The following is a 12,598-nucleotide window of genomic DNA, read 5'->3' on the forward strand; positions in this document are numbered from 1 at the left end:
CTGCCTACTATACTAAAATTACAATCTATCTATCTATCTATCTATATTATATAGTGTCTTTCACTATCTATCTATCTATCTATCTATCTATCTATCTATCTATCTATCTATCTAGACCTGCACATGTGTATTGTGGGGCTGACTGAAATCCCATCCAAGGCTTCCTTCTGTCTTTTTCCTAAAGGGGCTCCCTGGGTCCTTGCATTAGAAAAAGTTGAGAATAGAAAGTGAAAGATGGAAATTATGTTTTAGTTCCTAAGCTTTTGGGGACAGTTGACTTTTAGATTGGGTGTAAATTCTGTCACATTTACTAAATGCATGGAATCGTGATGAGTGAACCTCACTGATTTCACTTTGCTTCGAGTTGAGCAGAAACACAGTAATGCTTAGGAATTGGTAGAATCAGTCTTTAGAACAGAAATGAATTCATGGATCCCTCCAGCCTTATGTCACTTGTGTAGTCTGTTGATGGCTACATTAAGGTGTAGGAAATATTTTCAGCCATTTTGATGTGTAGACTGCCTGAAGTATACAAAACTTTTTACAGTCAATTTTGGTGGAAATTGAAGGTTAGAGACTGAGGGGGAGAGAATCCCCATTTAAGTTTTGAGCATTCAGGTTTACTAATATATGAGGGGGAGGCAAGCTAAAGTTAGAAAATTGGATTTATTAGAAAATGGAATGAACTTTAACAAAACTGCTCATGTCAATTTTCAATGTAGTCTCCACCCTTCTCAATGCACTTGTGCCACCTGCCTGAAAGTGTCCGGATTCTAGCAGAATAAAAGGTTTTTGTCTTGTCCTCTCAACCACTCGTGCATCGCTTTCTTCAAGTTGTCATCTGTCTTGAATCGACAACCACCCAGATGTTTTTTTTTCCCAGTCCAAAAAGGTGGAAATCACACGGTGCCAAATCTGGCGAATAAGGAGGATGTGGCAACACCTCAAACTTCAGTCTCCAGACATGCCTTGGTTCTTAGCAGTGTGTGTCATCGTCTTACAGCAAAAGGACTCCTTGAGACAGCAGTCCCCACCACTTGAATTCAGGCTTCACATCGTTCTCCAGCACAGTAACTTGCACTAGTGACTGTACTACCCCTCAGCATGTAGTGTTCAACAATAACTCAGGTGCACAAGTGTTTTTTTTTTATTCTGCTGGAATCCAGGCGTTGAGAAGGGTGGAGATGACATTGAGAAATGACATTATCAAGTTTTGTTAAGGTTCGTTCCATTTTCTAGTAAATCCCATTTTCTAATTTTAGCTTGACTTCCCCTCGTAGAATCTGAGAGTTTGGCTTGAGAGTTGTTCATCTACTCACATAGAATTGGAGAATGGGGCAGGGGGGAATGTTGGAGTCCCCTTTGAAGTATTGAGTTTGTACATTTTCTAATAATACCTCATTGAGCAGAGTTGTACAGGATATGTATGAGGAAGCGTGACAGTGGTGAGGTCTGCGGTAGGAGCGACAGATGCATTCAACATGTAGGTGGGATTACATCAGGGATCGGCTCTGAGCCCTTTCTTATTTGCAATGGTAATGGACAGGTTGACAGACGAGATTAGACAGGAGTCCCAGTGTACTATGATGTTTGCTGGTGACATTGTGATCTGTAGCTATAGTAAGGTGAAGGTTGAGGAGACCCTTGAGAGGTGGAGATATGCTCAGGAGAGGAGAGGAATGAAGGTCAGTAGGAACAAGACAGAATACATGTGTGTAAATGAGAGGGAGGTCAGTGGAATGGTGAGGAAGCAGGGAGTAGAGTTGGCGAAGGTGGATGAGTTTAAATACTTCGGATCAACAGTACAGAGTAATGGGGATTTTGGAAGAGAGGTGAAGAGGAGAGTGCAGGCTGGGTGGAATGGGTGGAGAAGAGTGTCACGAGTGACAGACGAGTATCAGCAAGAGTGAAAGGGAAGGTCTATAGGATGGTAGTGAGACCAGCTATGTTATATGGGTTGGAGACGGTGGCACTGACCACAAAGCAGGAGACAGAGCTGGAGGTGGCAGAATTAAAGATGCTAAGATTTGCATTGGGTGTGACGAGGATGGACAGGATTAGAACTGAGGACATTAGAGGGTCCGTTCAAGTTGGACGGTTGGAAGACAAAGTCAGAGAGGCGAGATTGCGTTGGTTTGGACACATGCAGAGGAAAGATGCTGGGTATATTGGGAGAAGGATGCTAAGGATAGAGCTGCCAGGGAAGAGGAAAAGAGGAAGGCCTAAGAGAAGGTTTATGGATGTTCTGAGAGAGGACATGCAGGTGATGAAGAGGACAGGAAGATATGGAAGAAGATGATCCGCTGTGGCAACCCCTAACGGGAGCAGCAGAAAAAAGAAGAAATGCAGAGAACAATGTGGACCACGACTGTCCTGATGTTCGCAGACTGGCATAAGAAAAATCTGTGTTGATTGGAAAACACTGTTCTAGGCAACCTTTTGGCTCTTTAATACCAAATAAATATCAATTGAACATCTCATAATACCTAGGCATTTTTGCACCCTTTAATGACATCAGTCCCCATCTTTTCAAATAAATACTTCCAGTAGGTTAATGCTAATATTGACAAACACACACATATTCTCAAGTTGGTTACACGAACGTGACATTAGTTTTAGACAAATGCCTGCACATCTCAGTCCAATAGTGAAGCGAAACGGTGTAAGAGGTTTCAGACGTGTATGCCTGAAAATCTACAGTGATTACATGATTCTATGGCACCAGCATAGGCCAAAGTATTATTCCAGCACCTTGTTGAATCCACTCCTTGAAGAATTCAGTCCATTCTTCACATTCTGGAGGCAAAATTTGATTCTGCTTAGTGCTATGCATATTGTATATAAATCTCTAGTGTGGGTGGGTGTGTATGTGTGTGTATTTATACAGTATATGCCTAGTATGCAGTTAGATCCATTTAAATGTTTTTTTAAATTCATGCATAAATTAGCAAGAAGTACTATTTTGCATCTAGATTTCACCAAAGTTATCTTTTGTTATATTTGACGTGCTAACATATTTCATTTTCTCCTTTTTTTATGTTAGGGTCTATCCGGGAAGAAAATGGCGTCAGGTGGCATGTGTGTCCTTATTGCTCCAAAGAATTCAAGAAACCCAGCGACCTCGTAAGGCATATTAGAATCCACACACATGAGAAGCCTTTCAAGTGCAAGCAGTGCTTTCGTGCCTTTGCTGTCAAGAGCACTCTGACGGCTCACATGAAAACACACACTGGCATAAAAGCTTTTAAATGTCAATATTGCATGAAGTGCTTTTCCACCTCAGGGAGTATGAAGGTTCATTTGCGTTTACATACAGGTAAGGCTGAATGCAGAGATTCATTGTGCTTCAGTTGCTTGAATTTTTTTACATTCTGTGTGACTGATTCAATGCAGCAATGCACTCTGAGGAACTAATAGCTCACCCAGAATTATTGGTCCAGTATGTTTTGAAACTGTCATACTGAGGAGATAGCACAGGAGTAAGACATTGGTATAGATTCAGAGTAAAAGAAGTATTCATTCTTGCACAATGAGGCTAAATGTTAGGGCAGTTAGAATGTGGCAAACTCTGTTTTGATGGCAATAAAAAACAGCTAAGCATTATAGTATAGAGTCATTCAGGTGAATATTGCCCTGTAGAACTGTGCAGTTGTTTCTCAAGGGAAGCAATGTCATTCAGAGGGCAGGCTTTCCCAGCCATGCTGTATTGGGAACAGGTTCCAGGACACAGCTGGCCAAAGCAGTGTGCTGATGTCACATAGGCATTCCCAGAAGAAAGCAGCTGTATGCAAACTGGTAGGTCTACAACAGGGTTTGCACAACGGGTGACATAGAGTCCCTTAAATAAAGCTGCACTATAAACTTCCCTTTATAAGCAGGAAAGTAAACTGGATATCATTGTAAGCGATGTTTCCTTAAACCATGACACTTCCTGTTCTAGACATGCACCATTTAAGACTGTAGTCCAGGTTGCACAATTTTCTGTGTCCTGCCCATATGAAGGTTATGGTCTTTCCAAAGGAAAAAAGCATAGTTCAGCTCTTAAAATTATGCAACTCTAGTCCACAGCATTCCAGACTACTCAAGCCTGGCACCTTTCCAGCTGCAATTGGTAATTAAAAACAGAAACAACAGACATTGTAGTAAAGGTCATAAAGTGAGCCTGCCTCAGGGAGTCACCAGTCCATTATCCTAGTTGATACCTTGTAGTCCAGTGAGGGCTCTAAATCTTGTTACTCAGTAATTAAGTATTTTCTCTGTGCTTTTTTTCTATCTCAGTTTTATATATCGTTCCCAGCAGATGTGAAAGCTTTTCGGCAACCAATGCTTCCAGTTTTATCTCATGTTGCTATCCATACAGCCAACATCTGCAATTTCAATTCCTCCTGATCTACTGGCTGCACTAAGCTCAGGTGCTGCACCAAGTTCAAGTTCAAGTTTATTGTCATGTGCACAGTAAGGAAACACGTTTCCCTGTACAATTAAATTCTTTCTTTGCTGTCCACACCAAATGGCAAAATCAACGTATAAAGATAAACATAAATAATAAGTAGCAGATAGATAATAAGTAACAGAGGCAGCATAAAGTATGGAAACAGAATGGAAGTATAAAGTGTAATTGTGCAGGTAGGTGTATGATGGACAAGTCGAATACAGTTGTGTGAGGTAGATAGAATGAGGTGGACCACATTTATAAACTCCAGGTTGTTATTTAGGAGTCTAATAGTCTTGGGGAGGAAAGAATTCTTTAGCCTGGAAGTCCTGCGTTTCATACTTCTACCCTCAGGCAGGATGTAGAGAAGTGTGAACAGTTGGTGTTGGGGTTGGGTGGGGTTCCTGAGGATCAAGGCAGTTCTCCTGCGGACTCTACAGTTGTAGATGCTCTGCCGAGAGGGCAGTGGGGTCCTGGTGATCTTCTCAGCAGTCTTTACCACTCTCTGCAAGCATTTGCGGTCCATAGCAGTAGTGTTGCCATACCACACAGTGATGCAGCTGGTCAAGATCCTCTCAACAATGCAGCTGTAATAGTTGCAGAGGATCTTAGTCGACATACCAAACTTCCTCAGCCTCCCCAGAAAGTATAGCTGCTGTTGAGCCCTCTTGACCAGCTGTGTGGTGTAAAGTGTCCAAGTGAGGTCCTCACTGATGTAGGAACCCAGGTATTTAATGCTGCTCACCCTCTCCACTTCAAGCCCTTGGATAAACAGTGGCCAGTGAGGTCTCCTCTCCTTCCTCATGTCCACTATCATCTCCTTCGTCTTGTCTGTGTTGAGGGTGAGGTTGTTGACCTCCCTCCTGTAGGCCGCCTTATTCCCACCAGTGATGCCTCCAATCACTGCAGTGTCATCTGCAAACTTTAGGATGATGTTATCTTTGTGGGGGGGTGACACAGTCCTGGGTGAACAGGGTGTAGAGGATGGGGCTGAGGACGCATCCCTGTGGGGTGCCTGTGTTTGTGATAATGGTGGCTGAAATCTTATTACCAATCCTGACAGACTGGGGCCTGCCAGTCAGAAAGTCCAGGAGCCATTCACAGGGGGTTGCAGGCCAAGTGCAGACAGTTTATGGGTGAGTTTATGGGGGATAACCGTATTAAAGGAGGAGCTGTAGTCAACAAAGAGCATCCTGATGTAGGAATCTTTGTTCTTCAGATGGGAGAGGGAATAATGTAGTGTGGCCGCGATGGCACCTGAGGTGGAGCTGTTGGGCCAGTAGGCATACTGCAGGGGGTCCAGAATGTCTGGTATGCTGCTCTGAATGTGGGCCAGCGCCACTCTCTCAAAACACTTCATGATGATTGGAGTGAGTGCTACTGGCCTGTAATCATTCAGGCAGGTGGGTGGGCTTTTTTTTAACAAGTGGGCGATGATCGTAATCTTACAGCAGGACGAAACGATGCGCTGACTGAGAGAAAGGTTGAAGATGGAGCAGAGAACATCAGCCAGCTCATTGGCACAAGCTCTGAGTGCCCGCACAGGGATGTTGTCTGGTCCAGCTGCCTTACGGGGGGTTGATCTTCCTTAGTGCTTTGTGTACCTGAGCTGAAGAGACCATTGGGGGAGGGTAGGGTGGTTGTGTGGTCCAGGTGTGTGTGTGCCTCCACTCTGTGCTGTTGCTGGATGTCTCAAAGCAGGTGTAGAAAATGTTGAGATCATCCGGCAGACTGTCAGTGGAGCTGATGGTGCTGGTGGTGGTCCTGTAGTCTGTGATGTGCTGTAGGCCCTGCCACATACGCCCAGAGTCAGTAGTAGAATAGAAGCCCTCCGGCTTCTCTCTGTACTGCCTCTTGGCTGCTGAATGGCTTTTCTTAGTCCGTACTTCGCAGCTTTGTACTCCGTCTCAGTGCCTGATCTAAATGCAAGAGAGCGGGCACGCAGCATGTGCCGTACCTGACTGTTTATCCAGGGCTTCTGATTGGGGAACTTCCTGACTGGTATTGTGGGCATGATGTTGTCAATACAGGTGCTAATGTACCCAGTCACATACTCAGCATAGTCCTGTGTGCTGATAGAAGAGTCCTCTAGAGTGGCTGCAACCCTAAACACATCCCAGTCTGTCTGAGCAAAACAGTCCTGCAGGGTGCTCTCAGTCTCTGGGCTCCAAAGTTTTACTTGCTTAATGATCCTGATGTTGCCTCTACCTGTCTGTCACACATTGTCTTTTTTGTCAATCCATTTATAGAAGTTTATGTGTATTAGTTTTCTGACTGAAGAAGCTTTTTTTTCTTCTTGCAGTGATGCAACTTAAAGACTTTTTAGTTAACAAGTTCAGAAACGTGTAATAGACTTGTATTGTTTATTGTATTCAGATTTAAAGAGCAGATTTCAGAAAGTTATTTCAATCAACCTGTATAAGACAGAAACACATTCCACACATCACTGGATAGAGGAAAGTTCAAAGTTTGATTCTACTATCCTAGGCATGAGGCATACACTCAACATGAGAACATCAAAACGGTAGACCATTTCTTGCCATACATGTGTCAGCTGCTCCCTAGTTACTGAATTCACATCTTCCTCAATCCGATGTCACAAATCTTGAAAGTTAGCGGGCATAGGTGGAGCAAACACTCTTCTGTTAATGTACCCCCATAGATAAAAATCACAGGGGGTAAGGTCTGGTGACCTGGGTGGCCATAGACAATGAGCAAGATCTTGTTGTCCACCTCTTCCAATCCATCATCCTGGAATGGTGTCATTCAGGTAACGCAATTGGAAAAACGACAGGGCACCATCTTGCATGAAAATCAAGTCATTCGAATCTTCTCAAAGTAGAATTTTTAAACTTTGAACTTTCCTTTATCCAGTGATGTGTAGAATGTGTTTCTGTCTTATACAATTTGTTTGAATTAAATTTTTGAAATCTGCTCTTTCATTTTGAATAGCCCTGTATACATGAAATTTCAGGGTGCAGAATTTTTGCATATCATTAACCCCTATACAATGTTGCACCTACTCATGCCAGTTTTCCCTGCTGGCTTTCATGCAGATTAGACCAATGCTTCTCAGTGTAAATATTTTTCTGTAGTGAAAGCAACCTTTTCTTTAGCATATTTCTGTACAATGTGTTTTCATGTTATAATTCGATGTTGTGCTGCTAACTGGATGATCAGATAAAAGCCAACTAGATAATGATGGAAATTAATAGCAGTGAACAATGTATCTGCATTGAACTTTTTATTTTGTCTTCTAAAGTTTCTGAATCAGCCCATTTATAATTCCCATTCACTACTCAATAAATCATTATATCCTTGTAATCAACCTAATATCTGAGCTTTTGAAATGGCAGCCTATTGAAGAAGTTTCTTTGTAGAAAAACTGAAAGCTATGTTACGTTAAACCTCTTTAATCAATGGCATTTGCCAGGAGGCACTTCTGGGTTCTTTTAAGCTGTAATATACCCACACTTTTTACGTGCCTTTCTGTTTTTCTTTTTTTTATTTTCTCTGCCATAGTTTTATCATCTATAACGCTTGCATGAATTTTCTAAACTCTGCACGATACCATCAGGATTTTCATTATAGGTTAAGAATGTCTTCAGCCAGTCTTTTGTGACTTTTATTATGGCAAGTGTTATTTTGTTGTTATTTTCATTATTGCCATTTCTATTGTCTTAAACACATTTTTTTTAGATGAAAAGAGGAATGGGGAACGTTATGAAGAAAATGCATAATCCTGGCTGCCATTTCATTTCTGGTGCTTAACAACTTTAAAAGGTCAATGGATGACATTAGTGAACCTTTACGAATTACATAGTTAATAATCAAATCATGAAATTGCTCTTTAAGGATCATTATATATTACTGACTGTTCTGATGAGGTGTAGTCGAGTAGTCAGCTTGTACACTTTTTTTTTTTAAATTTTATTGTAATCATTCCATACAAATCGATCAATATTTACAAAAAATAGGATTGGAAACAAGTCGACCCCCACCCCTGACAGAGAGTATGGCCAACAGGGTAAAACTTAAGGCTTGTAAACATACCTAAATTGACGAGTTTAATAGGTCAATAGAGATGAAGGGAGTAGAAAAAGAAATGAGGAGATAATTGCTTCCTCGGTGCTTTAATAGTTTATTTTAAAATACTGTATTATTGATTAGATCCTGCCAGGTTTTGAAGAAATTCTGTACATATCCTCTGACTATTAGATTTTTTCCAATTTCAAATAGTATAAAACATCGGTTTTCTACTGACTTAAAAGAGGACAGTCAGGATTCTTCCAGTTTAGCAAAATAAGTCCGCGTGCCAAAAGTGTAGTGAATGCAATCACAGTTTGTTTGTCCTTCTCCACTTTAATCCCATCTGGAAGAACACCAGACACAGATGTTAATGGGTTAGGAGGGATTGTGAGACCAAAGCGGTCTGAAAGACACTTAAAATTTTGGTCCAAAATGATGTTAATTTTGTGTAGGCCCAAAACATGTGACCCAGTGAGGCTGGGACTTAATTGCAGTGTTCGCAGGTTGGATCTCGCCCTGGAAACATTTTGGACAGTTTTAGGTGAGACAGATGTGCTTGATATATAATTTTGAGTTGAATAATTGTATGCTTTGCGCATATGGAGCTCGAGTGAAGTCTCTGCATTGTTACCTTCCACTCCTTTTCTGATATATTGATTAAGAGATCGTTCCGTCATTGTCCTATTGGATCTTTGAAAGGGAGGGACTGTAAAATAATTTTATATATTTCAGAGATGGTGTCTTAAGTCCTTGAAATTGAGCAGTATTTGCTCCAGCATGGACGAGGGTGCAAGATGATGAAAATCGGGCAGGTTCTGTTTAACAAAGTTCCTGATTTGAAGATAGTGAAAGAAATGTGTAGCTGGAAAGTTAAATTTGGAATGTAATTGTTCATAGGGTGCAAAGATATTGTCTATATAAAGATCTCTAAGCAAGTTAATCCCAAATTTTTTCCAGATATTAAAAACTGCATATGTTTGCGAAGATTGAAAGAGGTGGTGGCACAGATAAAAGCTTCTCCATCTTAAAATGCTTTCTACATTGGTTCCATGTTCTGAGTGAGTGAAGAACAATTGGGTTGTTAGTATATTGCCGATAACTTGCATTTATTGGGGCACAAAGCAGGGAATATAAAGAAGTACTGCAGGATTTTATTTCTATTGCGGACCAGGCCTGTGTATGTTCATCTTTTTGTGTCCAGGTTTATACACTTTTGTGGACATAATAAATGAGATACCAGGCTGTTTGAATGTAATCCTATGTGTCTTTATTCACAAGTTATCTTTTATGTAGATTCTCTGCTTGGCATTAAAAACAAATATGTAATATATGAGAGATGTTACCGTATATACTCACGTATAAGTCGGGTCTTGAAACCCAAAAAATCGATCATAAAATCAGAACCCGACTTATACACCCGTTCAAAAATGCGTCACTTACATTTTTTTTTTTCATCATCTTGCCTTCTCCGATCTCGCATCAGTTTCTCAGACACGTGGAATTTTGTTGCAGCAGTGCAGTTACCAATTTATTTCGCTGCTTCAATGATGTTTAATTTAAAACCAGCTTCTTAATTTCTTCTGATCGAACGCTCAATTGTAGATAAGGCATGCTCTTACGATAAAGGTTTATGAGAGTGTGAGGTACAAAAAACACAAATCAGTGCAAACATCACTTTGGAATAGTTTGGCTATTACCATGTGGTCACATAGGCACAATAGAGAGAGAGAGAGAGAGGTTAGGAGCACACGCTGATACAGCGCATTGCTGCACCCTCATGAAAAGGCAGTGTGCTCTGTGGTTTCTCTCTCGGGTGGGCATTAGCATAGCATAATCTCTTGTACCAATAGCGTGAGTTTTCTGCGTTCAACTTATATGAGCGACATTGTAAAATACCAGAAATTATACTGTAAAATCACGTCCTGACTTATCCGCGGGAGAACTTATTTGCGAGTATATACGGTAAGTAAATTTCTATGGGTGGTCTATTACAAGTAACAAGTTTTTTTCCATATGATCTCCATCTTCTATGAACTTTATTAAACAACAATAAAGTTGTTATAATATTCATTAAGCTGTTTTTGTCACCCATATTAAATTTTTGTCTTGGTTTTTCATGCAGTCTTCAGTAGTAGAATTATGTCTTCATTCATGAAATTGCTCCCTAAGGATCATTATATATTACTGACTGTTCTGATGAAGTGTAGTCGAGTAATCAGCTTATACACTTTTGTGAACATAACAAATGAGATACTAAGTTGTTTGAATGTAATCCTGTGTGTCTTTATTCGCCAGTTATTTTTTTATACAGATTCTCCACTTGGCATTAAAAACAAATACGTAATATATGAGAGATGTTCAGAATTTTTTTGGGCGATCTGTTACAAGTAACAAGTTTTTAAGTAGTTTAACATGATCTCCATCCTCTATGAACTTTATTAAACAACAATAAAGTTGTTATAATATTCATTAAGCTGTTTTTGCCACCCAAATTTGTCTTGCATTCTCAAGCAGTCATCGGTACTAGACTTATACCTTCATTATTGTCATAGTACATCCCATGGAGTTAGCCTTTCAGATTATGTAAAGGATGGTAGTCACACAGGACCATTTCTAGAGACTTAGGGCTCATTTATACTTCACACTTTGCGCCCGCATCATGGCTGCCACGCGTTCCCAGCGTTCATTTCACACGTCCTCTGAGCAGGTCCTCAGAAATTAGCACGACGCGTGTGCGAGTTGCAGTACCAGCTAAAAGTCGGAACGTGACGTCAGTGTCTCTGTTTACTATCTACAATTGACAGAAAGCCTCTATGCAGATCCTACGGGATGAATGCTTCGATGTGGTGAAGCAAAATACCGACATACAGATGCATTCGTGGTGCTTTTATATTCAAGCGTTGCATATTCCCAATCGTAATGACACGATACATTTTAAAAGTATCACATACCATCTTTTGTGCCGTCTTTTTTTTTTGCAACTTAACAGCAGCAACATAATGTTTAGCGCTGTATTTTAACCCTCTGAGAAAAAAATAAAGGACACGGTGAAAACGTGTATTTTGTGATTAAAGTGGATATTTCGGCTTTAATCTCGAAATGTCCACTTTAACCTCATAGTTTACTTTATCATTAATGCAGACCATCGTAAACGTCATCCCAGTTTTTAATCGCTACGAACTTCTTGGAACTGACAGCAGCGGCAAGCAGCAATAGATCACCACACAGAACACATGACATGTCTGATATTCCAACTCTCTGCACATTTAGAATCTTTCGATTTGTACTTGATACCACTTTCATTATGAAATGCATTAAAGTGTGTATGTTACATTTTACATATAATTTTGTTTAAATAATGAATACTGTTAATAATTGCACACATGGGGGTGTCACGGTGGTGGAGCGATAGCACTGCTGTCTCACAGGGAGTTATGTTGCTGGTATTCCCTGCTTGGATTCCACACTGTGCTCCGGTTTCCTTCCAAAGATATGCAGATTTGGGGATTTGGTGCCGCTAAAATGACACTAGTGTATGCAAGTGCTTGTATTCACCTTGCGATGAGCTGAGCCCTCGTCCAGGGATTGTTTCTCACTCGTGCCCAATTCTTGCTGGAATGGACACATCCCTAGATCGATGGATTTAATCAATGAACAAATTTTCAGAGATATTACGGTAAGGTGTCATCAGAATTTAATGAGTGTTCCAGGCAATTCACAACACAAAGAAGCCGTACATGTTCTCACCGTGATAATATCTCGCACTACCACCTGGTGGATTCCTCCAGATTTACGTAAAGTACACGCGCACATATAAACACTACAACGCTTGCGTAGCAGGAGCGTCCGCTGCAGCATGCGTCGCGTCGCATGAAGTATAACTCCGGCCTAAGGCTATGTCCACACTACTACATTTTCATTTAAAGCTGCATTTTTAAATAAAGAGAATCTCTGTCCAGTCTGGCGGCTTTACATTCTTCATCCACAAGAAAATGACTGAAAATGCATATGACATAGACATTCGCCTACATTGGGCATGTGCACATCGGCAGAAACAGAAAGAGGAAGTGCCATTCACACTAGACAGTCATTTGCAGCTTGTGTTTATACACAGGGAACAGCAATATTGAATACAAA

General features: G+C 40.8%; 1 protein-coding gene across 3 annotated transcripts in view; it reads left to right on the forward strand.

Annotated features, from left to right (window-relative positions):
* LOC120515544 (zinc finger protein 236-like) overlaps positions 1–12,598 on the forward strand; it is a 170,054-nt gene that overhangs the window by 64,112 nt on the left and 93,344 nt on the right. For all 3 annotated transcript variants that reach the window (XM_039736606.1, XM_039736607.1, XM_039736608.1), the window contains exon 10: positions 3,044–3,316. In XM_039736606.1, the coding sequence (XP_039592540.1) occupies positions 3,044–3,316 (273 nt within the window). The remainder of the gene's footprint in view (positions 1–3,043; positions 3,317–12,598) is intronic.

This window comes from Polypterus senegalus, chromosome 15, assembly GCF_016835505.1.
Source record: "Polypterus senegalus isolate Bchr_013 chromosome 15, ASM1683550v1, whole genome shotgun sequence".
Taxonomy (NCBI): Eukaryota; Metazoa; Chordata; class Cladistia; order Polypteriformes; family Polypteridae; genus Polypterus; species Polypterus senegalus.